The sequence below is a fragment of the Hydractinia symbiolongicarpus genome, chromosome 3 (genome assembly GCF_029227915.1).
Source record: "Hydractinia symbiolongicarpus strain clone_291-10 chromosome 3, HSymV2.1, whole genome shotgun sequence".
NCBI classification, from domain to species: domain Eukaryota; kingdom Metazoa; phylum Cnidaria; class Hydrozoa; order Anthoathecata; family Hydractiniidae; genus Hydractinia; species Hydractinia symbiolongicarpus.
In genome coordinates this window covers 25778622-25805494 of record NC_079877.1, presented here as the reverse complement: position 1 = coordinate 25805494, position 26873 = coordinate 25778622, and the positions used below count along the sequence as shown (strand labels likewise).

At 33.4% G+C, this 26873-nt stretch overlaps 2 protein-coding genes across 5 annotated transcripts in view; one reads left to right on the top strand and one right to left on the bottom strand.

The window, feature by feature from the left end:
• Nucleotides 1–3299: 3299 nt before the first annotated feature.
• LOC130636472 (potassium voltage-gated channel subfamily A member 6-like) lies at nucleotides 3300–4789 on the top strand. Its single transcript, XM_057446210.1, has one exon. The coding sequence runs from the start codon at nucleotides 3601–3603 to the stop codon at nucleotides 4777–4779; it is 1179 nt and encodes a 392-aa protein (XP_057302193.1). The 5' UTR covers nucleotides 3300–3600; the 3' UTR covers nucleotides 4780–4789.
• Nucleotides 4790–4853: 64 nt separating this feature from the next.
• The window catches only part of LOC130636471 (mediator of RNA polymerase II transcription subunit 12-like protein), a 31095-nt gene continuing 9075 nt past the window's right edge, over nucleotides 4854–26873 (bottom strand). For 2 of the 4 annotated variants that reach the window (XM_057446207.1, XM_057446205.1), the window contains 38 exons: nucleotides 25261–25365; nucleotides 24732–24815; nucleotides 24178–24264; nucleotides 23533–23608; nucleotides 23070–23233; nucleotides 22784–22894; nucleotides 22287–22438; nucleotides 21862–22120; nucleotides 21254–21353; nucleotides 21013–21140; nucleotides 20752–20886; nucleotides 20170–20269; nucleotides 19447–19640; nucleotides 19098–19239; nucleotides 18397–18730; nucleotides 17926–18282; nucleotides 17233–17341; nucleotides 16918–17048; nucleotides 16616–16732; nucleotides 16350–16491; nucleotides 15438–15567; nucleotides 14786–14992; nucleotides 14274–14402; nucleotides 13769–13923; nucleotides 13489–13584; nucleotides 13213–13284; nucleotides 12074–12276; nucleotides 11425–11557; nucleotides 11280–11348; nucleotides 9776–10036; nucleotides 8923–9108; nucleotides 8238–8511; nucleotides 7428–8166; nucleotides 7051–7303; nucleotides 6865–6949; nucleotides 6320–6451; nucleotides 5965–6099; nucleotides 4854–5836 (listed from right to left, as the gene is read on the bottom strand). In XM_057446207.1, coding sequence (XP_057302190.1) covers nucleotides 5613–5836; nucleotides 5965–6099; nucleotides 6320–6451; nucleotides 6865–6949; nucleotides 7051–7303; nucleotides 7428–8166; nucleotides 8238–8511; nucleotides 8923–9108; nucleotides 9776–10036; nucleotides 11280–11348; nucleotides 11425–11557; nucleotides 12074–12276; nucleotides 13213–13284; nucleotides 13489–13584; nucleotides 13769–13923; nucleotides 14274–14402; nucleotides 14786–14992; nucleotides 15438–15567; nucleotides 16350–16491; nucleotides 16616–16732; nucleotides 16918–17048; nucleotides 17233–17341; nucleotides 17926–18282; nucleotides 18397–18730; nucleotides 19098–19239; nucleotides 19447–19640; nucleotides 20170–20269; nucleotides 20752–20886; nucleotides 21013–21140; nucleotides 21254–21353; nucleotides 21862–22120; nucleotides 22287–22438; nucleotides 22784–22894; nucleotides 23070–23233; nucleotides 23533–23608; nucleotides 24178–24264; nucleotides 24732–24815; nucleotides 25261–25365 — 6510 coding nt within the window. In that variant the 3' untranslated portion in view covers nucleotides 4854–5612. The remainder of the gene's footprint in view (nucleotides 5837–5964; nucleotides 6100–6319; nucleotides 6452–6864; nucleotides 6950–7050; nucleotides 7304–7427; nucleotides 8167–8237; nucleotides 8512–8922; nucleotides 9109–9775; nucleotides 10037–11279; nucleotides 11349–11424; nucleotides 11558–12073; nucleotides 12277–13212; nucleotides 13285–13488; nucleotides 13585–13768; nucleotides 13924–14273; nucleotides 14403–14785; nucleotides 14993–15437; nucleotides 15568–16349; nucleotides 16492–16615; nucleotides 16733–16917; nucleotides 17049–17232; nucleotides 17342–17925; nucleotides 18283–18396; nucleotides 18731–19097; nucleotides 19240–19446; nucleotides 19641–20169; nucleotides 20270–20751; nucleotides 20887–21012; nucleotides 21141–21253; nucleotides 21354–21861; nucleotides 22121–22286; nucleotides 22439–22783; nucleotides 22895–23069; nucleotides 23234–23532; nucleotides 23609–24177; nucleotides 24265–24731; nucleotides 24816–25260; nucleotides 25366–26873) is intronic. The other 2 variants (XM_057446209.1, XM_057446208.1) reach the window with 2 other exon arrangements.

Here is a 26873-nt window from a genome sequence, read left to right as displayed (position 1 = left end):
TTTTAAGCATTCATAAATTTACAATGGTTCGTAATTCTGAAAATGGGCGACAACCTCGATCCCAGGGCCTGTAGCGTTTTTTTTTTATATGAGGATGAAACGCTCATATCAAAAAACGCTACAGGCCCTCGGTTTGAGGTTGAATGGGCGAATGTATGTGTGTGCAAACAAAAATAAAAATTCAATCAGGAAAATATTACAATCATAGACAAAGGTTTTACAGGGTCTTCGACATTGGGGAGGGGGTAGGGATAAGGGGAATGCCGTCGACATAGGAATAAAAGGGGAGTTGGCATATGTTTGTGACGTAAGTGGACACACTATGGTTGGGCCAGGCTCGATTTAAATGAATTTAAAGCAGCCCTTTTGTTAGTTTTATTTTTGATAAAAACTTAGGAAATATAAGTAAAATTATGATGAAAGAAAAAGCACCGTTTTTGGACAATTTTAATAACAATATTGATGAAAATGTTGACAATTTATGTAACACACGGGCTATAGACCATATTACTAAGACATGGGCTATAGACCATATTACTAAGAACATAGACTTAATTTTATATCACTGATGTTATAACAGAGATTTTTTCCAACTTATTTTCAATGTCAAAAAACCTGCTTGAATTTTTGTTAAAAGATTTACATGAAGTATATTGGTTATGCAAAAATACTAATTTATCGCGCGTCTTGGCTAATTTAATGTGCGCGCGAAAATTTAATGTTTGCGCAAAATTTTATTTTTCCAAAGTGCGCGTAAACTAGATTGTGCGAAATTGGAAACACGAACAATGAGATATTTTTTCACACAAAGTTGAACTTAATATTAAAGATCATATCAATAACCACAATATCGTTAGTGTTGTAAACAAAATGAGAACAATTTAATAACATTTTAACCTGAAGCCATATTTCTTGATTCTCATAACAAGTTTATAACTCTCTAAGTCAACACATTAATTACACATATAACACCACTTTTTTGTCAAGCTCTAATCTTATATGAATATGTTAATATGGGTCAAGACTTTTACCCTGCTTTGTAAGTTTGACCTATAACCGACTGGTTGCCTTGTGGTAGAGTGTTCAAACCCTGACTGAGTCATGCAAGAGACTACAAAGTGTGAATCAATCCTTTCTGCTTAATGATTAGCATGAGAATAGGATTGATATCTTAGGCGGTTGTCTAGTTGAGCGGCTGTTGTGTTTGCACGCCTTCTGTAGCTCAAATGGGAGCTTTAAATGCACTAGGACCTCCTTCGCAGGACCCTCGTTGATAACAGTTCTGTTAGTAACTGAAAATGCTATCCTTGGTAAATAATAGCAATAATAATCATTTTTTTCGTGGACTAAAGCTGAATTTCCGCGAGCAAAATAGATTGGAGCAGAGTTATGGAACAAGAAAAATATCCAAATCTGATTGGCTAACTGCTAATTATTCTTTTATTTTTATATATTTTTTTTATCCACAAGAAAATAAAAAGATCTTAACTTTTAGATTGGATCGAAAAGAGTCAAAACGAAAAATTTTAGCAACCAGTCAACTTCTAGAAATCACAATTTTTCGTTCCTATAAGTTTCATATCGTTTTTGACTGGAAATTCAACTTAACATTTTTGTAGACGGGCCTGCTTGCAGATGCTTCAACAGAAGCAACTAAGGTTCATTAACAATACTACCTTGACGTGGACGGAAACAACATGTACAGAATGCAAAATTCAAGTTTGACTTATAGCTGAAATAAAGATGCAGATAAAATGCATTTATTTTCACGTCTCATTAATTATAAATTAAATACCTTGACATCGAATTGAAAGTTAAAAATGTGTAAGTTTAAAAATAAAATAAGAACAGTACAAAATAAAAAGACATGCATTTTAAACTAAAGACAGCGATATAAATATTTAAATGAAATCAATCCTCCCAAATGTATAAAAAGAACTCATGGTTTTGAGTCATGCAATGAATTTTATGGTCGATTAATTAATGACAAAAAAAAAAATTGGCAGTAAATTTCAGTCAGAAATAGAAGGACAAAAAAAGACTTTTTTTCTGAAGAATTGATCATGATGTTCAAGAATTTGATTTGTTATTTATGGATTGGAGATTATCAAGCCACTTATTTATTTATTTATTTATTTATTTATTTATTTATTTATTTTATTTATTTATCTTTGAAACTTATTATACACGTTGACTGATGCGTTACGAAGAACCGTGTATCGTATAGCCAAAAGTCATCAAACTAAGTTTTTGTCATTTTGGAAGAATTTAAACTTTTCTCCGATTTTTATATGTGCCTTTATTATTATCCCGGTAGAGGCTTTTTTCAGAGAGACGCTTGTTGTCTCTGATTCAGATCAAAAAGACTGTAGATTTTGTATTGCTGTTATTACTGAAATAAACTTTCCTTCAAAAACTCACCTATTGTTAAAAAGTCAATAACAAGTGACAAAATATTGACTCGGTAACATTTTTTAACAATCAATTTTGCCCAAAGCAGCAGTTAATTATTCTTCGGACAATTTTGTACAATTTACAGACCAGAAAAAAAATGAAGTCATAAAACAGATTTTTGTTAAAAACTCCGCTTCTACTGCATTTAAAACGTTTATACTTAACACACTGATAGGCGTGGACAAAATCTAACTTCTGTCAAAATTTAAACAAAAGGGTGTCATTTTTGTTCAGTTTACAGACCAGAATGTATTTTTACGTTTTGGTCTGTAAATTAGCTGTTTGGTCATTGAATCATATCAAAATTATAGTTAAAAAAATATCTTAATGTTGATTCTAACTGGCCTGGTGTGTGTGTTTTGCAAGGATTCCAAAAATAACTTTTGCTCTGGGCAAAAATTCTGCACGGAATGAAAATATCAACATTTCCAATCGTCCTAAAAGGATTTATTAATATCTTTCATGTTAAGATATACATTAGTTACGCTCTATATTAAGTTTTGTTTAAAAGTCTGGAAACAAGGTTGATCCAACGTATAATATTCAAAAATATATATAAATAAAAAAATGGTAAAGCAATATCGCGTTCATATTTCCGTTTATTTTTATTTCATTTTTTTCTCTTTTCTTTGTCTTGCAGTAAAATATTATTGTGTTCTTTATAATAATTGATATTATTAGATATATTTATTATCGTTATTATTTTGATATATTTAATTTGCTTCCGCAATAAGGATGACTCCAATTCAATTCTTGCAACCTCTTTACCAGACCTATTTTTGGCACTTATGCCTTTACGATGAAAGAAAATTTTGTTGTTTATATTCTGCAAATATGTTCATGACAAACATTCTCATGCATATATCGTGAAACAAAATATATTATAATGCACTTTGTAGACCAATGAAACATCTGTTTTTAAATAAATTTTGAGCTTACGAACACGAATATTTCTTTTGATCGTGACGTAACCTAACACGGAAAGAAAGAAGATGAAATATATTCGCCGCACTATTTCTAATCACAAGAAGATTTAGTTTAAAGTATTTATTTTATTCTAAACAACGAATTTTCTTTTCTTTCCTTTAGTATACACGTGAAACTAACAACAAAAGCCATCACGAATTAACAAAATCGTAAACAAACATGGCTGTTAATCGAGTAAAGATTAATGTTAGTGGTTTATATTTTGAAACATACGAGAATACGTTGCGACGGTTTCCACAGACACTTCTTGGATCACTGAAAGCTCGTAAGTTTTTCTACGATGAGTACAAACAGGAATACTTTTTTAATAGAAACCGCCAGGCGTTTGATGCAGTGTTATTCTATTATCAATCGTTCGGTATTTTACGAAGACCAGCTACTGTTCCTGAAAATATATTCGAAGAAGAGTTAAAATTTTTTGAAATTGAAAGACCCAGTGAAAAAGTTTTAACCGCCCAAAAAGTTAACCAGTTTTCGTTAGGAGGAGACATACCCTTGCCTAAAAACAGATTACAACGTAAGGCATGGATCCTATTCACACGTCCATTTTCTTCTCGTTCAGCAAAAGTAATCGAACTACTAAACATCGTTATGTTGACGTTGTCATTAGTAACGGAATGTGTAAAATCAGTACCAGAATCAAAGTCAGCCTCCGTATCTTATTTCATAGATCATGTCTGCTACGATTGGTTTTTCTTTGATTTCACAGTAAGATTTTTAACATCAAGAAAGAAATATACATTCTTGAATTCCTTTTCAAGCTTGGTAGACGTTTTAACATTTCTGCCATTTCATATTCAAATCGTGCTTGAGAAGATCATGACTAATAATTTTTCATTTGCCCGCGTGTTAGGTCTTCTACAAGTTATTCGCATATTGAAAGTAACGCGGTATTCAAGTGGTGTACGCGCACTTTTGTACACCGTGTATATGAGCTGGAAAGACTTACAGTTATATGTCATCATTGTTATTCTACTAAACACATTAGTCGCCTCTTTCACCTTTTTCTTCGAAGACGGAAAGCCGGGAAATCTATTAACATCAATTCCAGAAGCAATGTGGTGGAGTGTTAATACGTTTACCACAGTTGGTTACGGTGATACTTATCCCAAAACAACATTCGGTAAAATCTTGGGTTCTGCATGTTCCGTAGCTGGTATTATATTTTTGGGATTACCTGTATATTGCTTGGTGTCGAACTTTTTGTTGCTATGGGAAACGATTAAAAACATGGATGAATTAGGCTTTGCCAGTAGATTAAGAATTTCTTTCAAACGAATGAAACGCGTATGGATGTTGGAAAGCAAACGTTTGAGGAGATCACTTTCCAGAAAATAACCAGTACTGCGTATATAAAAAACTACAGGAATACGACATGCGACCAAGTGGAACAAAAAATATAAATAAGCACATTATATTAAATAAGTTTGTTTTATTTTTAATATTGTACAAAAAATATTAACTTTAAAATTCAATATTACAAAGAGGCTAGCATACTATATGCATCTGCAACCGTGAACAAAATTATTAAAACAACTTTTTTGTCATTTTTTAAATATGGCCAAAAGGTCTAATCGTCAATGCTCTGCAACCAGCTAGCTCAAAATCGCTACTTTTGCACACACGTGCAACGAAATAATGTAAGTCGAGATCCATAAAGGTTAAAATTTTTTGAGAAAATAGTCATGCTGGCGTCTGAAACAATTAGCCGATTTAACAATTTTTAACCAAATAACTTATCATAAGTTATTTGGTTAAAAATTGTCCTTCAAATAAGTCCTTTCTAAACAATGACAAGTTGAAATAGCCTATGTAATTACTTGTGGTGGTGAACTTTAAAGATAGCTGTCTTCTTTAAACATATTTTATCCATGATTGTGGTTGAAGAGACAAGAGTTGACAAAAATATACACTGATGATAAAGTGGTTGTAATTTCTGAACTTTGGTGAAAACAAGACTAGTTTTGTGTATTATACAGGAAGTTCTGTGAGAATCCGTTCAAAAAAATTACAAAATGGCGCAAAAATTTCTTTCCGCGAAAAAATTAATTCAGGTCGATCTATTGTTTTTATTACAACAAAAAGACGAAACTTGCTTGCCAAAAAAAATTGAAAGAAAAAAAAGAAGAAAAAAATTGGGAAACTAAATTTGTAGACTTGGAACTAAAGTCCTAAAAAGGTCCTTGGTTAGGAAACTGTCCTTGCTGGATTTGTCCTTGAAACTGCTGCATGAGCATCTGTGGTTGAAATTCGTTTGATTGTCCAGATAATTGTCGTTGAAACATGTTGATGTTAGCCTGTTGTTGTTGTGTTTGTTGTTGTTGTTGTTGGAAGTCATTCTCAGGAACAGATAGTTGACGTTGCATGGTGCCCAGTCCGCCCTGCATACCCATACCTTTTGACAAAGTAGTTAAATGTTATAGCAACTCACCCGCTTGATAGTGTTTCATTAAAGATCCTAAGGACAATTTCAATCTCGTAGCCGAGTTGTGAAGTCTGTAGAAATAATTTTGCAAATCCTACCTTTCATCATCATTTGTTGTTGATACAAGGCGGTTTGGTTTCTTTGTTGCTGTTGTTGTTGTTGTTGTTTTTGTTGTTGTTGTCTTTGCAATTGCTGAATATGTTGTTGTTGCTGTTGCTGCAATAAGTTTCCTCCTGATATCAAAATGACAGCAGGTTCAAATTAAGTATAGTTAGAAATTATTATCCTCTCTAGTATCAGCTTTGTGCTTTTGTTTTGTAGGTGAAGTCATTGTAATGTTTCTGTATTTAAACGCAAGATGTTAGAAATAGAGCACAATTATTAGGTAGGGAGAAAGGGTACAAGGGTTTGGTAAGCTGGCATTGGTGGGTGAAAAACAACAAAACCACCTACTCATCAATTGCTGTTCGGGTGGTATGATACGTTGTTGATTTTGGGCGGAACTGTGTAACAGTTGTCGTAAGGTGGATTGTGTCGCCCTCATTGGGTGGGATTGTGAAAAGTTGGGTTGTTGAATTTGTTGACCTATATAATTCGTAATTCTAACATTAATATAATCTTCTTTGGCTATTTTCGACTGTTAGCCATTATTATAGAAAGTAACACATCAGATTTACTTTGCACATAACAAAAGGCAAATTAATGGTAGGTGCACCAAAGACAACCTATGCTGAATACGTTGGGGCTTTTTTTGGATACCTTAATCGCCTTAGTATTTTTCCAGCACCTATTGGAGTTAAACTGGAGAAGGACTTAAACTGAATTGGTAACATTGAAATCAGTAATTTTTTTTAACTACAGATATTATAAAACACTAACGATAGATGACATAGACTGTTGTGAAGCATTACTAATGAAAAGAAACTGGCCACAATCATTAGGGTGACGAATAGTAACGCATCAATTGAGTACAAGTAAACATCATGCAATTAAGTAACCTGTCATTTTCATTTGTTGGCTCATTAAGACTTGTTGTTGGTTACCCATATTCATTGAAGGTACTTGCACGTCTGTTAGGTTGACCTAGAAGAATACAAAGCTCCTGACTTTTATACTGACCACGATTACAGTTGAAAGATTGCTTGATTGTAACAAAGAATGGAAATTGCTTAACATGAACCTACGTTAGGTGCTACTTGTTGCGTTGCGAATCTTTGTTGACTAAACAGATCAGCCTGTTGCGGTTGCTGCTGCTGCTGCTGCTGCTTTGGCTGTTGTTGTTGTTGTTGCTGTGGAGCTTGTTGTCTAGAAAACTGTTGCAGTTGCAATAACGGACTGGACTGAAGGTTGGGGGTTTTCTGTCTTAACATATTTTGAAGAGCAGTTTTCGCTGAATCGTTAGTTGCACTGCTTGTCATGGTTGCAGTTGGAGCTATCCTAATAAAAATTATGAATAACGACATCAAAAACTTGCGAAACTCAGCATACCTCCGCCTTTTTTATTGCATATACATATACAGGATTTATAGTGAGAAAACAAAAAAAAGGTTTGGCTTTGTACCTATTCGGTGGTGCGTTGGCTGATGACATCATTGATTGCTGCATCTTTTGCAGTTGAAGTTGCTGTTGTTGTTGCACTTGTTTCAGCTGCTGTTGCTGCTGTTGTAGGGACTGTTGCGTCTGTGCTTGTTGTTGCGTCTGTGTTTGTTGTTGCGGCTGCTGTTGCTGTTGTTGTTGTTGTTGCTGTTGTTGCTGTTGTAGTGATTGGAGCTGCTGTTGCTGTTGGGACTGCAACTGATGCTGTTGTTGTTGTAAGTGTTGTTGAAGCTGTAGCTTTTGTTGAAGTTGTTGCTGCTGTTGTAACAGTGATTGTTGAGCTGGTTTAAGTTGTTGGTTTGGCTGTTGTCCTTGCTGCGATAGAGTTTGTTGTTGCTGTTGTTGCTGCTGTGGTTGCTGCCCTTGCTGTGACAGCGTTTGTTGCTGCTGCAGCTGTTGGGCTTGTTGCTGCTGCTGTTGCGCGAGAAGCTGCTGTTGAGCGAATGAAGACCCTGCTGCAGTCACACTTCGGCCCTGCATCTGTACCATTTTCTTTTGCTTGTTATCTGGCGCCAACATTTCCGGTTGAGGACTAGTTCTGGAAAGTTGTCGTTTTAACTGGTTTGAGCGTTGACGTTGAAGTTCTTGATGTTGTTTTTTCATCATGGCAAGCTTGGTAGCATCGTCCATTTGTTCGTCATTGGTGAGAACACTGTTCTCGTTCACCGAAGGCAAAAATTGTTGATTCGAATTTAAGGGAAATCCTAGATAGAGAATAATAAAGTTTAGAGAGGTACAGTCAGTAAAATAACGGAATGAAAGATTCACACAATACCTGCTAGCGCTACCGGGGTGGAGGGTTGGCTTTTTAAAACAGCTTCCTCTTTTTCGTCCTCCTCTTCTTCAGGGTTGGCGTTTAAAAAATAACTCATCGGTTTCCTATGTTGATGGGTATGACTAATCAGGCGCATAGATTCTTCTACGTATCGCAATGGGCGTTTCTCTATGCGAACAGCACCAAACATGGACAGCGCAAGCGGAATAGGACTTTTTGTGTCCTCCAGCAACTCCCAAGCACTTACCTTTTGAATGCCAGTACGTTTAAGACCCTACATAACAAAATGTTACCGTTAAAATTCGCTTGGGAAAATAGTAAATTAAAACTTACAACAAATAAACAAAATTACCTTAAGACTATTTGTTTTTCATGAAAAACAAGTTAAAAACAATTCTTAGGAAAATAACCCGAATTTTGCTTTAGGATTTTATCACTCTACCAGGAAATAACATTGTTACAACTAGATACAAATTGTGAAAGGTGTTTCGTGCAAGATACGTGAGAAGAAACGGCTCAAACACAGCCTTATGATTTAAGGCAAGATATTTTAGACTATTCGCAGATGATTTCTTGAATGATTTTTTATACTACTGTAGAAAAAAAAAAGAAACTTAAACCCTCCCGCAAAACCTCCTCCACAAATGCTTTGAGAGTACTTTTCATTTAATGATAAATCCCTTACATATTCAGGTTGAGGCGTGCTCTCCTCCGTTTTGTTTTTATTCAGAGGAGTTGAACTGTTGGTCTGTGTTATATCGTTCGGTCTGATTGGCTCAGTGGTGACAATTTCACAGAGGGGTGTGTGCAACGGAAGAAGTTCTTCGCAATGTAAAGTGGTAGCTGTTATAGCACGATTAGATAATTCTTTCTAGAAAACAAGATCACAAAAATCACAAATTTAAGCATTTCTTAAAAGTCAAGCACGTCAAATGGATTTTATAGACTTCTAGGTATCTCTAAGTTTTTCAATTTTGATTTTAATAATTTTGCTAGTTCTCTTCTAAGACTTTGTACGCTGGGTGTTTTCCCCTTCACAACACGCAATTCCTGAGTTTTCCCGGATATTTAGAGTTGATTATCAAACATAATCTGTGATCTTCAATTTCATAACAAAAATCTGTTTTTTAAGTGTTCCTATTTTATCCGGGACAAATTTTGATAAAACAAATTTGAGGGGTAATCTAAGAACTGTAACAGAGAATATAAAATTCCAAGAGAACGATACTTAAATACTTCTTATAAACTAAAACGAAGAAAAAACTTCAAAAGTATTCTAGTTTTTTGGGGGGTTACTAGACATCCTATTGGCAACATTTTGTGCACGGCATCAAGGTTGTGATTTTGAATAAGATTTTTTTTTTCTAAACTAGTAGTCGACGTACGTAAAATGATAATTTTTACAAGTGAAAGTTAACATTCCCTCTAATGCTTTAGATAAATATATATATAGATAAAATATACATTAAGTTGCTGTTTATTGAAGTATTCGGCGATTACAAAAAAGCTAATTAACAAAAAGCATGCGAGTAACCCACCCTTAATCTTTTAACAACAGTAGAAAACTTGTGGGTATCATTGGGTAGCGTTTGTTGTTGACTGGGTGTGGCCGCTTCATTCTGTTGCACCGTTTGAAGAAGGATAACAATCATGTCAGTAAGATCAGTGCACATAGAACTTCTGCTATGATCGTAGTCCTTCAGAGGTATAATACCACACGCCAACAAATAAAACAATGACACGATCCAATCGAATAGTATCGTGTTAGTTTTTAAAATAGTATCGAACAGCATGCCAATCTAAACGATAAAATATATAAAACAAAACGGGTGTCAAATAGCATTGTTTTCAAATACCCGTAGACAAAAACGCCTTTCAAAAAATTTGATATTCCATCTTTAATATTAAATGTAACAAAATTGTACATTTATTTAACCTATGCTTTATTTTTACTTCTAATCCATGTCATGTTGATTTCAATTATTGAAATTGTTCAACCATTAATTTCTTTTGTTTCGAATTTATTACCTGATTGGTTTAAATTATTCTAAAATGATAAAGGCGGGAACTTTGTGTTCTGGAAAACAGTGATTTATGCAACAAGAATTAACTTGCTATATAACAAAAAATACAGCAGGCAAATTTTCTTGTTGAATATCACATTTATCCATTCTTGGAAAATTTTACTCCACGTTATCTCGAGAAATATTGCTTTACTCCTTGTGGATAAACCATATGTTATCATCCACCCGTAAGCAAATCGCTCTGTCAAAATTTTTTTTTAGATATTTGACATCGAATATCGTAATTATTTAGACACTTATCCGCTTTTTTATCTCAAAAGACGCCTGTTTTGAATAATCATAGAACATTTGTTTTAAATAATCTCAAAGAAGGAGAATGGCATACCTTGGATATAATGGCACATCTAATCATTGTGTATGTATAGAATGTAAAATGTTTGTTTTTTTTTTTTGGCGCAGAGAGATGAGATAATAAGTAGATATACAATAGGTAAACATAGGTTATTGAGATTTATTAACCCGAGGTGATTTATATTCAACGACGCGCAGCGGAGTTGAATATAATATCACCGAGGGTTAATAAATCCAATAACCTATGTTTACCTATTGTATATATGTTTTATTATATACCCAAAAGAGATTGTTATAATTAATATTACTAATTTTTCAATTCTTGCATCATCTATGTCCCCGAAGCGATTCATTTTTGTTTCGATTTCTTTGTTTTGATGTTTTTGTAAAAAAAATTTTCTCGACAAAAAAGTTCCCGCCATTTCACGTGTTTAGAAATCGACCAATCAGAAAACGGACCACTAAGAAACAACCAATCACAGTTAATTACGATAAAAATTAATGAGGCGGAAAGGATAAAATCAAAACATGCGTTTACGAATGTTTTGTCAAAACTATTGTTACGTCACAAGCATTGAATAATACGGGTGGAATACGATTATTTATTCAATGGCTGTTTTTGCTTACGGGTATATAATAATAACATATAACGTGAAGCACAACTTACTAAGTTTAATCTCAAGTGGATCGCATCCAGAAGGGCGTTGGTTGCTTCAGGTGACAAATCAAGCTTTTCCTAAACGTAAACATTAAAGAAATTAAGACTAACTGACGTATCTAGTGCAATCACCTACTAGGTTTAAATTTCTCACTTCTTCAGGAGCTACTACCAACGACTGAAGTTGCTTCTGTAAAGAATTTAAAAAAATGGATTTGTTTTCTTCTTGGTTACGTAAACAACTTGAGATGAGCGTGAACAAGGTCTTCTGCGAGTTAGCTGTTAACCTGTTTATGAAGTGATACATTAACATTTAGTAAAATCAACAGGAATGGAATCTCGAACAAAACTTTCCACCAGACTACTTTAAGCCTTTCTAATTCAAATTATTTAACGTCGAAAAACACATGCCAACACATTCGCTTGGTTTACGTAAACTTCACACGTCAGTAATTTATATTTTATTTTGTGATCGCATGCTCCCATATACAGAGGCAATAAGAGTGAAACTTTTGTAATTCCAAGTTACATCCAACTTCAACACAAACCACAAATTACCGACGCGAATCAAAAAATTTTGTTAACGTGTCGGTATTCGCCTCAGCAATTGCCGAGTGACAACGTGAATTGCCGAGTGACAACGTGAATTGCCGAGTGACAACGTGAATTGCCGAGTGACAACGTGAATTGCCGAGTGACAACGTGAATTACAAAGGCTGATTTATTCCTTGATCTTCAATTCTGAAGACAATATTTCTTGTTCTTTTACATAACAACAAAAATAAAAATAAAAAACAGTTTACTTTGAGTTACTACCAGATGGATTCCACCATTTTCCTTTCTCCATAGTTTCTGATGCAGACTTTAAAATTCTTCCTTGTACATTGACGGGCAGTTTACTAATCAAAGGACCAACAAGAGAACTCTTTTTATGCTGTGGCTCCTCATCTTCTGTCAGTGTAGACATGACAGCACGTCCAATTGCTGACAACAGTCTGGATGTGTCCTAACATAAATAAGAAAAGAGAATATTTTATAATTAAACGAGTGACGACATGGCGTCACATAGAATGATTAAGTGTCAGATTATGGCCACATAACATCGACTTGGCGTGGAAAATTTGGCGATAAGGTGAAATGATTTTATTAGAGGGAATTTTATTTAGCGAAAATTCTTCAATTCTAGTTTACATTAAATTTGGCGGGCTGTAGTTGAGAAATTTATTTATTTATTTATTTATTTATTTATTTATTTATTTATTTATTTATTTATTTATTTATTTATTTATTTATTTAAAAATATTTATACAGGATGAGGACTTCAGTAATTTGCAAATATATACATAAAGACAAAAAAACTGCTATCAATGTCCGTCTTGTCTGAGAATAAAAATGGAAAAAAGCAGTAAAAACAGTAAAAATAGTAAAAACGATAAAAACAAACAAAAAATTAATCAACTAGAAATGCAACAGTATGCATACAAGGTGTGAAGTGACTTCATGGGGGAGCTAAATAAAACCGGCTTTTTGAAATTTCTGCAGTGGAATCTCTTATCTCGAACTCGCAAGGGACCAAAAATTTGTTCGAGATAGAGAAAGTTCGAGATAAGGGAAAGGAAAATACCTTAGGCGGACCGAGACTTAAGTTCGAGATAAAGAGAACTTCGAGATAGAGAGTAGTTGAGATAGAAAGATTTCACTGTACTTACTAAACTAGAAATATTTTATTGTACGATAAAGTAAAAAATATATTAAACAAAAATCGCCATTTTTTAAATATTTCTACGAAATATTTAATTTTAATAGGATTTAAAAAGAAAAAAAAGAAAAGATATTTTCTTCAGTGGACCTGTATTTAACTGCTGTATTTAACTTCTACAAAGATAAGAGAATTTAAACTATTTAGCTAAGCTAACCAAACATTAGTTTCTTCATAACATACCTCTTTATTACATATTTTCATTAGAAATTGCAACTCAATTGATGAATGATGCAAACACCATTTATCCAAGTTCTAAAAAGTAAATATGTTTAAGATAAAGTTGATAATACAGAGTATCTGATTGCGCCATGATTTTTTAAAAAACAATAGCGGCGTTCCTGTAATACACTGCATTTGTTACAAGTAAACAAACAAACAAACAAGAACAAACAAATAAACATACAAACAAGAGATGTTCTTCTTGCGCCAGAAAAACATGAAAAGTCGCTTACTTACCTTGCATATGCGATTTGTGGATAGTTGAAAATCAATATACTGCGTTGAAGACGCACATGGGGTTTTGCTTATCAACATTGACATAAGATTTTGAACCTAAAAGTAAATGTGATTTTCAGTATTCTGTATGTTTGCTACGAAAGAACGAACGAACGAACGAACGAACGAACGAACGAACGAACGAACGAACGAACGAACGAACGAACGAACGAACGAACGAACGAACGAACGAACGAACGAACGAACGAACGAACGAACGAACGAACGAAAAATTGCATACTTGATTAATTGTTAATTCTGCATCATTAAACCCTTTTAACAGAGTATTTTTGTTTTCATTGAGCAAGATTTTATTTTGAACCCAACTTTGATCACATATGTGCAGTAGACAATTCCTCGCTAAGCTGCCAGTATTGACTGCTTTATCTTGTGAAGCTAAAGTTAGAAATATGAAAATAAAGATTGAATCACATTTATAACAGATAACATTTATGCTTAAGTAAGTATGCCAAAATGTTCAAAAATGCAAATAAATCTGATAATACTTGTTCCTTCCGTTCCATTGTGGTGTGATCTCCAAAGATGGGGGACTCGATTTTACTAGATTCAGTGGCTCTTATATTTTGACTAGCCTGATTAAGGGGTCAATATTTACTCTCCCTAAAGCTGGTGAAGGAAAGCTTCAGGACACCATGAAAGTTCCTTGTCCTTTGGCCGGACTTTTTACTTGAGAATTGTCAGTCACATGCAATAACCATTATAACAGATAAGAAAATATTACGTACAAGACGATTTTGCTTGAGAAAATGGCACGTCGAACAAATCTGTATTTTGCGGTAAACCTAACGTTTCATTGCTAAACAGAGTGTCAAAGACTTCGTCGCGTGACGAGGATTCGGTTAAATTGTTGATAGCTACAATAAAAAAATACTACCATACACTCTAAATGAGGTAGCTAGGCCCATATTAAACAACCACTTATTACTAACCTTATTTGTACAATTTGTTGAAAGAGTATTGTGGAAACGATTTTAAAAAAAACAAAAAGAACGAAACAATTTCCTTTTGACTATGATTTTGATAAAACAGGTCTTGGTTTTAGGATAACATTTGTGTTGAAACCAATTGTAGGCTAATGATTTAAAAATCTCATATTGAAATAAAATTAATGATTAAATGAATGAATGAAGAATGAATAAAGGAATGAATGAATGAATGAATGAAGAATGAAGAATGATTGAATTAATAAATGAATGAATAAATGAATGAATGACTTCATCAAAAACAAACTACAAACCTTTCTCCCCAATAACAACCAGTCTTTTCAACACGAGAAGGATGTGCTCCACACTTATGTTATTTAGTTCACCAATCAGCAAATAATGTTCGTAAGGAGATTCTGCAAATTCATTCTGATTGACTTGTGAATAATGATCCATGTTGTCATTAAGCAAGTGTTCCAGAATAAGAATGGTTAGCTGAATACCACTGCTTGATTGCAGACCTGTTTAAACGAGCAGAACTTATGTACATAATTTTTTAAAAGAAGACATGTAGACAAGACATGTGCGGTGTAGACTGACAGGTAAAGGGTTATGTCATGTCGCACTCATAATTCATAAAATTTATTGACCTATGTAGATTTAGGATTAAAATCAAGATTTAACATGAGTATCAAAACAAACAATAAATAAAATAAACCAACCACAATTGTCACTTAGGGCCAGAAAAGGTAGGGCAAACAAGATATTATGATTTGTTATATTGCAACGTAAACATCAACGTCCGAACTTCTTAATTCAAAAATCCTAACCGCCTGCCTGCCCCCTCCCTCACCCACCCTTATTAATCAACCTGCTTATATAGGAAACATATAATGCTTTCATGCTGCATTGCATAACTGCCTATTTCTTTTGTAACCTATCCCTACATATAAAATCAAAACATACTTTTGCTGGACCAGTCTTTTAACGCTGAATGTGTCACTTTTGATAAAAAGTCGTTCAAGTTAAAGCAATGACGAGCTATCAACACACACACAAATATTGCAAGCGACTGCTGGATTGCAGAGTTGCCGAGCTGAAAAAAAACACTATTTAGAATACCATGCTATCTGCACAATTTACCGTATAACCTTCGCCCCAAAATAACATTATCACCAGGGTGTCCATTAAATTAACTCTTATTTTCCAGACAGCGCGGGAATCTTCTGACCCTTTTTTGACTGATTATTATTGGGCAAATACAGATATTTTATTGGAATCTTGGATTACGCTATACAAACAGCATAATGATAAAAATTATTATAAATTTTGAGAAGTCTGTATAAACAGGTTACCGTAATGCTTCGAATAATTCGAATTATTAAATTTTTGACATTTTTTTTTTGGGGGGGGGCTTCTATTCTAGGGGGGCGTTTAAAAGAGGGTGCGTTTATTAAATTTTTTACACTTCGTCTCTTTTGCAGATTTTAAGGATACCAACCTTAAACCTAAGATTTAGGAAAAAAGTAAGTAAGTATGCTTTTACTATCGCCTCGCATAAACTCCCCTTATGAGGGAGGGGCGTCTATTCGAGGGGGGGTGTTATTTAAAACATGACTGAAAAGGGGGGCGTCTATTCGAGGTGGCGTTTGATAGAAGGGGGCGTTTATTTGAAACATTACGGTAAACTGAAAAATTTCTTACATTTTTCTGACAGAAAAGAGAAAATTTGCTGACATTTTGAGAATATTTCGGACAGAGGGGACACCCTGATCACGTGCAATAAAGCTGATTATATACATACTTTGAAAGGTAATAAAAATAGTTATGGTGTTGACTTGCACGTGTAAAAGAGCGACACAGACAAAATCTGCTTACATTTATAGAAGTTATAAGATCCTCGTATCCTAATCCAGGGTTCGATGGGCAACAGCAAGCATTAATCACGCCAAGCCATTCTGTACGTAGACCAGCAATGTGGGATGTTGCCTCACAACATACCATACTGATGTCATGCAGCCTGAAAATACACCAGCATAATGTATTACAAAAACAGTTCATCGTTTGATAAAATCTCCAGAAAAAACGTTTACAAATTCAAAACCAACAACTGCTTAAACATTTTCCATATAGTTAGTCATTACCTTTTCTGATTTTTACATTTTGTTACTGCCAGCACTGCATTACAAACAAAACTGTACAGTCTTGCAGGTCGATCGTTAGTTAGAAATTCTTTCCAAATCACATCCAACTTCATCTTCCTATATTGGAAACATATTATTTATTACCAATACTGTGTTAAAGTTGGACGGTGCGAGATTTGGAAGATATGTGTTTCCACATAAACTTAATGTTGCATGCAAGAAAAATGAGAATCAAGTTTTAAAACAAGCCTATGGCAGATATGCTCAAAGTTTGTCCAAAAAAGAATGCTTTGTCAACCAACCTGGGGTCTTTAAAACATTCAGAGAGTAAAGCTGTGTCCCATAGCAGGCTGGTATTGGAAGGTTGTAATGGTGAGCAAATCGCAGCTGCTATTTTACTAGATGCAGTACTGAATATATCAGCATATCGATGCTAAAAATAAATTATTGGTATGTTAACAACCTTATTCAAAGAACTTAAATTTTTTTGAAAATTTGCATTGATGAAATGTCCCTTCTTAAAGTGTAACATGATGATGCAGGATATTAAAAAACGTTTAAGACCCGTAACCCGGCATTTCACATTGTCATTTTAAACAAATTCTTATACCACGTACCTGCAAATGTAAACAGGATTCATACATGTCGTGAAGCAGTACCATAACACAACGCTCAGTTGAACCACAATATGCTGGATCAGCTATGTTTTCTACTGTTTGCAATAAGCTGAAAAATTATAGTAGAGATTTGTGTTAACCGAATGGTTCAAACCACGTGATATATTTGATGTTAAACAATAAAAATATTAGTACTAAAATAAAGCATTTCACCATAAAATATCAGTCTTCCTCCTTAAAAAGCCACATAAGATTTACTTCTATTTTTTAGCTGTACTTTTTATAGATGAAAAAGACATTTTTGATTTACTGAAAAGACAATAGACAAATAAACCGTGCCTTTTAAAACTAGAGAGATGGAGATAATTTCTTCCAGACCCAATGATAATATCTGCTGTCACTGCTATAATTGTAGCAGGACAAAATCCAATAAGTCCTTGTTTTCAATAGACAAAGAATTTTACTGCTGAATTATAATAAATGGATCTTATAAACAATTTATTTCAATGTTTTCTCATTTGTGCCCTTTGCAATGTCATTTTTGGTACTAGACTTAGACTTCTTGTTTTTATGTGGCCCGGATTAAAAAAAAGATATTTTTAGCAAAGAAATATAATATGCACTTGTATAAATGTGTAAACAGGATTCATACATGTCGTTAAGGAGTACCATGACACAACAAAATTATCTTACCCTCGGAAGATGTTTCCACAAGCCTCTGAAAAATTTAAGAAACAAGAGTAGTATTTGCGAATGTAGGACACAACGATGTGCAATTTCGAAGGTTGATCGCTATACATGTAAGTATTCTCGTCATCCTTGATAAATGCGTGTTCCCGAGGCGATATAAAAGAACTAATGAATTGCATCAATCCTTGGATATTCCCAGACATTTCCAATAAATCAAATAACAAGGCTAATTGAAATGCAGATGGAACTCCACCGAGCACCCCATAATGGCCAAGGTCTTGTTGTTTTACGTCTTGTAATTTAGCAGCAAAATTTGTTGATAAATTGTACTGATCATGAATAGGCAGTTGTTGGAAATTCCTAAGAAAATAATAAATATACAATAACTATAAACAATGTACAAAATATATAAGTAATTACATGATCAAAGTATTTTTTTCAAAAAACTTAATTAAACTTAAATTTGTTCCTTACTTTAAGATTTCTGTCTTTTTCTCAGTTAGGTTCTTTGTCTCTTTTGTTTTTGCACGTTTTTCTTCCTTTTGAGAAGAATCAAACAACTTAGATAACTTCTTTTCCATGTCACTGACATGCTTGATTTGTCCTTGACGGTTTGCACCCACTCCATACAACAACACAAGTCGTTGGTTACTGTCATGGGTCGTTTCAGAGTTAGGCGGTATGGGAAAATGCAAAGCAAATAACGCATGCGCTTCTTTTCTAGATCCATCTTTGTCTTCTTGATTTTCAAGTATTAGTGTTGTAGGTGGCGTATGAGCAGGTGAAGTCATCCCAAACAAAGGAGGTGCTAAAACAAATTGAAACAGATTAGACAGGACCACAACAATGTGTAAACTTATAGAAACTTTATAAAAACACCCAACCGTGACTTATAGTGCTCCCTTAAAAACCCAGGTGAAAATAATTGTTTTTAATAGAATCCAACTCTGCTGGTACTTGGCAGTCTCAAAAAAACGGCCAAGGTAGTTAGTAAAAAGAAATTTCAAGTCGTTATGAAAAGCACAGAAAACGAAACGCAATTCTTTGTGGTAATTTGTTAACTACACACTACACTACGTATACTTAATTTTAATTTCAAACACCAAAGGTGAAGCTACTTCTGTAATTTCAAATTCGCCTTTTGGGTAAAATAACTAAAAAGAGAAAAAAAGAACCTGCTTCTGAGACGGGAGTTCCATTCAATATGTTCTGTAAATCACTGTGTGGATCCATAAAAGCATCCAACTCAAACTTCGACACACCCGCCTGGTAATCATGATCATTTAAACTTGGATGACGAACTTTAATTTTTTCATTCTGCAAAAAAGAGAAAATATTAGCAGACAGGACAATACAGACGCATTTCATCGTGACCCATTTGCGGGACGACACAAGGCAAATCAGACGTAGTACTCAAAGAAAAGAAAACAAACACTTTAAGTTAGTGTTAAGACTTGTGTCTAGGATATTGGCAGAGAATGTAAAAGATTAATAGTCTAAATATTTTTTAAAAATCCTCCCTACTGTGGTTGTTTTCTTCTCACTTTGTAGCAACCCACGGCATGATGAAATCTTTCTAAGAATTTCAGGTGAGAAATCACCCCGAGCAACCAAGGTGCACATGTATTTATCATGACTGAACACATCATAAGATATCAACTCCGAAAATAGGAGAACCAACTGTCTAAAAGACGTGTCTAAGTACGCAGAAGTAAAACCTAAAAAAAGTTTTGCATGAAGTCAATCGCAACCACAAATGTCTTGGTCACTACTTCAAACAAGACCTTAGGATTTAAAGTTTAAGTAAAAGTACGTAAAAATGTTTCACAAATGTTTAATCAATAATTTGTAATTGTGATTTTTGCTTGTTTGTTCCATTAATGACCAATGTTTACAAAGTTTACAGAACATTGCAGTTTTTTGTACATGCACACATAATATTGTAGGCAAAACAGCAGGACCATATAGGATAAAATGACTATCATTCAATTTCATACAGATTTTTTAAGGAGCACAAGATTCAAAAGGCACTGAATTTAGTTTTTTTAATTATATCCTTTAATTTTTAAAAAAACTTTCACCAATTCCAAGCAAATAATTCGTATTTTAAAAGAATTTATTTTGATTCTATGGCCTGTTGTCTAAATTTTTACTAAAATGAGTATGCCTGTCCATTGTCAAATTTAGCGAACTATGAAATAGCTTACTGAAGCTTATTAGAGTGTAATTTTTAAACTAAATACAAACCTGGATTTGGAGCTGAAGTATCTAGAAATTCCATTAAAACATCTTGATATGGATATGAAAGTTTCATGTTGTTTTCGCTCTCACCACTATCCTTAAAGATCTACAAAAACACACAAAAATGTAACAACAAAATGTAACCGCAAAAAGAAATATAAAAAGTTGCATGCTAAATTTGGGAATAGATAAAGTCGGGAGCAAACAGTTTATGCATCAATTGATTTATGTTTAACAAGACCAGGCGAACCAAATGTGAAGATAAAAATCTTTTCAACACCCCCAGTGGGGTGTTTTGCAAGAGGAATTGTTCCTAATTATGTAGTTTTGGGACTGTGGCAACAAAATTGTAAATTGATTTTCATTTTTAAATGAGGTATATTGTGTCCATGTACCCAAATTTTTCAAACTCCTTGTAAACTGTGCAAACATGTCCAACAATTTTCTTTTTGCTCACAAAATGCAAATTTTTTCACAATGATCCTGAAAATCAAATACTTGAAAATTAAAATTTAACATGAATCTGCAACACATGCTAATTTTACACTCTTTTTACACTCAGATTTCCTTTTACTTTAGCCTACTTACTTGGTCCAAAAGGTAATTCTGCCGCAATTGAATAATAGTAGCAGCAATAAGACTTCTATGTTTCCCATGTCGCTTCACAGTGGTGGCCCATTCACAAAGCAACAAAATAATTGGTTTGTCAATTTCAAATTGCTCCTACAAAAAATGTGGTTTAATGAAAAAATCAGTTTTCTAATTATGATGCAATTTAACTCGCAAAAAACAAGGTATATTTAACAATAATAAAGGTTATAGTGCATGGAGCACAAATAATCAACCTACTTTATAATCTACAGTAGCATTTTTGTTCATGAATATGGATTCGTGAAGTGTTTCACCAATTCCTGTTGATTTAGATTCATGAAAATTTGTCTGATCAAGAATGTCCAACACGAACAGGTATTCATCAGCTAAGAAACAATGCATATAAATATTATCCAAATGCTTTTAAACATTTCGCAGCTACATAATTGAATCATGCATCTGCTGTGTACCGAAATTCTTAGTAAGGGGCTAGACATACCTGTTTTGGTGCCTTGATTTGACGGAGATATCCATCGCCTTTCAATTGCAATACTTCTATTCCTGATTTCATTCTCCCGTTCCCTTAGTGCAGATCGAATCTACATAAAAAAGAAATTAATTTATTACTATTTATGGCCTGATTTATGTATGGCCTATCTTCTGTGTCATTTGTTGCATCCATCCCTATATTATTAGTTGACTTTGGTTTAGTTTACATGTATAGTAAAACACTGACAATATATTCTCGTGTTTCGTATCAATGCCTTAAACATGTTGAAAGGGGACGCATTTTTTATGGACAATGCCAAGTGATTTCATGCCTGTGCTGCTCTAACGTGGAAAAAATTTAATCCATAATTATTGCGGACCCTGGGGATTCTAACACTGCTTCTTTTCCTGAGCTTTTTTTATTCAATTTACTAAAACACTTATTACACATAAACCTATAAAAGTCTTAACTTTGTCAAGCATTAAGTCTTTACAGCCTAAGTTTGTATAAACCTTATACAAAGTCCTTGACAACACTGCAATGTAATATGTTTCCTTTTAACACACCAAAATACAATGGTCTGAGCACATAAACTATAGTAAGCAAAATTTACAAACCTGTTCTTTCTCTGTTCTTTCATTCTCATTATCCTCAGCTGAAGTGATAAGCAAATCACTTGGAGGACATGGCAGTTTATCTAGAGGTGATCCCAAAATATGTGATTTTGATGGATCCGTGTTATTTACTTTTGCTATGCTCCAAATCAATGCTGCAGGGCACCTTATCGTAATGGCTTGTATGATTCCACATAAAATGGTTACCATTGATCTATGTTGGTGGCAGCCTTTATATTCTGTCAACATTGGTAAAACAGGGCTACAGCATAAAAATGAAAGTTACATAGCATTTTGGCAAAGCTGTACTGTCATTACTAAAATATGTTGGCATTTATTGCCAACAATTTATCTATCATCTACGTTATCTACTGTTGCACACTGCAATATAAAAGGTGAAATCAAATAGGAAAACAGAAATTGAATACCTGGAACTTCGAATATTCAACTTCCCTTCTTGATCTACTTCCCTCAAACTTTGCATATTTTCTGCTGAAGTATTAATTAAATTTAATTTCTTGATTGCATAATTAGCCAATACGCGAGCTAAAACTTGACTTTGAACAATGGTGTCCAAATGCTGAAAAAAGGAAGTCAAAAAAATACAATGTTGAAGTTATACGCAAAGCTAATCTGTACTGTATCTGTAAAAAAAAATGCACACCTACCTGTTATTATGTTGTTTATGTACCTTTGGATTAAAGAAAACTCACAGACAGTTAACGTTGTTATTATTGTTATTTTGTTCAAAACTTTTAATTCATTGTCCATACATTTTTTTTATTGAAATTGAGAACAAATCAATTTTATATGTTCTTCAGTTGATTCCTCCAGGCAATTTCATTTAAAACGTTTTTCGTCTTCCTAATGAAATTGCTAACAAACATTTTTGCGATAAGAAGCACAATGACTTTCAAAAACTCACCCGTAGAATGAAAGGTAAAATATGTTTGAGCAAAGTATCGTCTTGATTTATTTTGTTGTTCATAAGTTCAATAGCCCATTGAAAGAATTCATTCTTGTCCAACAGTTCCTCCTGAAATAGAATTTTGAATATATATTAAATTCAAAGTGAAAAGTTATCCAACGTTTTTAGTTATCCAACTTTATTTAACATTGTGTCACTGATACCAGAAAAAATAGGAAAAACAAAGCTTCTACCAATAAGAGTAACAATCCAAAAGCTCTACCAATAACAAAATAACATCTACCTTCATCATCCATTCAGCAAGTAAAATTCCATAAGACCATTGCTTGTTAGCTGTGTCGATTTCCAATGGGGGTCGTTGACTTAAGCTTGTATATGGCTGTGAATAGTAATCTGATAGCTTGGTAAGTTGTTCTCTGAGAAACTTAATAATAGTTTGAGTCCACTCTAAAATTAAATAATATTACGTAAAGATTTAAAAAGTGAAAACGATGTGAAAAATATAACATACAAGAAGCATGAAGTACATCAAGATCTTGGGTGTTAGAAGTAACAAATTTTGATATAATGATCCTATATACACAGAAACATGCAAGGCCCTTAACTCTTTTTTAACAGCTATTTGATATTATTTTGATGGGTTATGTGAGGTCAACTTCGTATTAGCAAAATTACCATCGATGGGAAAGAAATCCTTGCACAAATCAAAATCTTATGACCTTATTTTAAAAACCAAAAAGATGTACCTGGATAAGGATCAAAGTTTTGTCTCTTCTTAGTCTTGCTCTCGGATATGCTATTTTGGTGTGCAGCATTGGTTATCTAAGAAAAAATATACAATTCCATAAGACAATGTCATGGATAGTAAACCGAGGAGAAAAGAACTATGGTAAGAAAGGTGGTGGCTAGGGCTATGGCGTTAACCTAAACCAAAACGTCTTTAAACAAATACAAAAAAAGTGCTTCTTAGGAAAGAAATAAAAGGAATATTGCTTATGCAAATAATAAAGAATTTACAGTAAATGTAAAGCTCAAAATTTTTACGTAAATTTTTATATTTTAGACTGCGCATGTAAAGGTGGCTTTTAATTAAAGGGTGGTCTTTAATTTGAGGTGACATGCTTACAAATAAATAATCAGGATATATAATGTATCTTTTAGAGTTTTTGTAGAGTTATGAAGAGACAAAAAATTCTGGCAACATAATTTAAAAAATAGAGGAATACTGGAAATAAATGTAATTTACAGTATTGAGAGCTTATTTGTCAGGAAACTTATTTGACACAAACATAATCAATGCAACGCAACCTACTTAATACAATATCGTGCGGGGAACAAAGGCAAATTATGTATTAGAAATTCAACTTAAATTCCAGAACATGTAAACATACCTTCAAAAACCATGTGGCACGAAACAAAGGAACATTATTATCTGCTAGAAAACTAAATATCTCATCCTTCTTATTAAATATTGGAACCTAGAAAATAAAGGAGCATAACAAGAAAGCATACTGGATAATGTAACAAAACAGTGATGTAATAACACCAAGGGTCGGTTTGTGTTCACCTTATGTAAACAGTTACAAAATGCATATTCATGTTGACTTTTCAACCACAAACAACTTAACAGTTTTAAAACAAGTGTGATCTTTAATTGTCATTAATGCATGTTTTTGACATGGTTGACTGACCATTATAATATAATCTTAAAAGATCTCTTTATTTTCCTTTACATTATTATACGAATAATTTTACAAGAACATATTTAGTTTATAAGTTTTTAGTTTTAGTTTAATTAGTTGGGATACTGCGGTGCTGTACTCTTTCTCTAAAACAATCCACTACAAATCAAAAAAAAATGAAAAATGAAGTTATACAAGCCCTATAATAAATAAACCAAATAGTGATAATACATTATAGAATAAAAATAAAAATAACAACCAACCTTTTTAGCTAGCTGGCTTAATGGCTTGGTTCCAGCTAGTTCCTGCATCCATTGTGCTACGTGGTGTTTGGATCTTGCTGTAACCTACAAAATAATGTTTTTTTTAAGCATCACTGAAACGAAACAAAACATACAGAAACAACAACAGTGCAGTTGTGAAGTGGGTAAATTAAATAACATAAATAACATGAACTTGACATGAAATTTTCTTTCAAAGAAAAACCAATTTATTAAACACTGTTTCAGCTTGATTGAAGGAAGCTAAAAATTCTTTAAATGCAAATATCTTGAAAACAAAAGGAGCTTTTCCAAAAATTCAAAATACCTTTTTAACCAACTTTTTAAGCTCTATAATTTAAGTCCAACATATTACTTTCCACTAATCAAGCGCGATAACCTTGTTTAACTTTACAGAAACTAGTTTAACTTTACCAAAATTCACATTTACCTGTGAATCAGTGAATTTCTGTAAAAGTTCATAGAATGTCTAATTTGTAGAACAAATAGAACATCCTATGTGGATACTTACATGCCAAAAGTTTTCTTTAATATTAATTTGTAATCTTTTTCTTGTATCCTGGACTGTATTATACTTTTGCTTTTGAAGTAGGATCTTGTTGAACTGTGTTGCAAACTAAGGAAGAGATCAGTCAGAAAATAAGCAACACTTTTTTCCTGGTGAGGTTGTCTTTTGCACTCATTTCTCATATTGGTAAATAAATACTAAGAACTTATATTTTAATGTCAGGTTCTCAGCCTTTATTTTACTTTATCAGTGCATTGGCCACCCTTTCACTGTGCCGGATTGCTGATACAGCTATCCATAACAACCACTATGATTTACGTTTTTTTAGTTGAATGAAGAAAAGTCAATCTTTTGGTTAGCATATCATGCCAAAACAAAGATACAGCATGCGTTTTTGATTAAAAAATTGTAGATATAGCTTATTACACAAAAATAAAGAAGCAAATAAATAACTATTAATTAAATTCCCCATTAACTTTACTTCTTAACAATAACTTTAAAACACCTTCAAAATAAGGATATATAGTTTTGAAGGTAGTTAAGTTTACTTAACTTTAGTTAATTGCTAAACGACATGGACTGGCGTTAGTACGGTAGCGCGTAGCTGTGGTTGCCATCTTAGTTTCACAGGCCTGGGCTCCAATCTTCACTTTGTTCGTTCGGCTCTTTTAGTCACGGTCTCGCTCCACGATTCCTCTTTCGCTCGTGCTAGCCAACAGTAGTTGTGGTTTTACCGCCCACCCATCCCGTCAGGGCATTTTTACTGTTTAGTTCATTAGGTTTTATTCAATGTGAATATTTTTAGGACATTTATACACGGGAGATGTATATATTTTGTATACGTTGTATATATATTTACTTTGCGTTCATGTGGTCTGAAAGACAGGGTCGAGGGGGTGTGTTGTGTATTTTAAACTCATGCTGGTATTCTTAAGTAATATTTTGCTATTCATGAACTATCAATCTTAAGCTGTCCTTGTTGGCAGTTTGTTAGAACCTGTCTTTGTTGACAGTTTGTTTAGAACCTGTCTTTGTTGACAGTTTGTTTTACTTATATTGATTGACAGTTTGTTTATGTGATCCTTGTTGACCACACTACATTTACGAGAAACTGTCTTAGACAGTTTGTTGTGGTCTTTGTTGACCTCTGTTACAATTAGATACAGTACACACATATCCTCCGAGACCCCTCATATCCGCCAAACTTGCAGTTTTTATTGTTGTTTTTCCATGCGCGTTGTCAGCAATTAATCAATAAAAATAAAAAGAGAACAGACATGTGAAAACACCATCAAAGATAACCCATTTCAGTAATCTTATTTTGAGCATTATATAGACAGAAAGACAAAAAAAGGGGGGGAGACATTTCTTTCTTTCTTTATTTTTTCTCTCAGTTTGAACCTGTAAAAAAGTGTCTACCTTTTTGAGAATTCGCGTTAATTAAATAACATCTTAAAATTTGAAATTTGTTGATTTGCTAAAACTACTACACACTTTGAAATCCAAATTCGATATTTGAGTTAATTTTTTATCTCATTTATTATGGGCCTGGTAATTACTTGCTTCGTTATTTTCATGTAAAATAAAATTATTTAGGTATGCTTACTCTTGAAGTT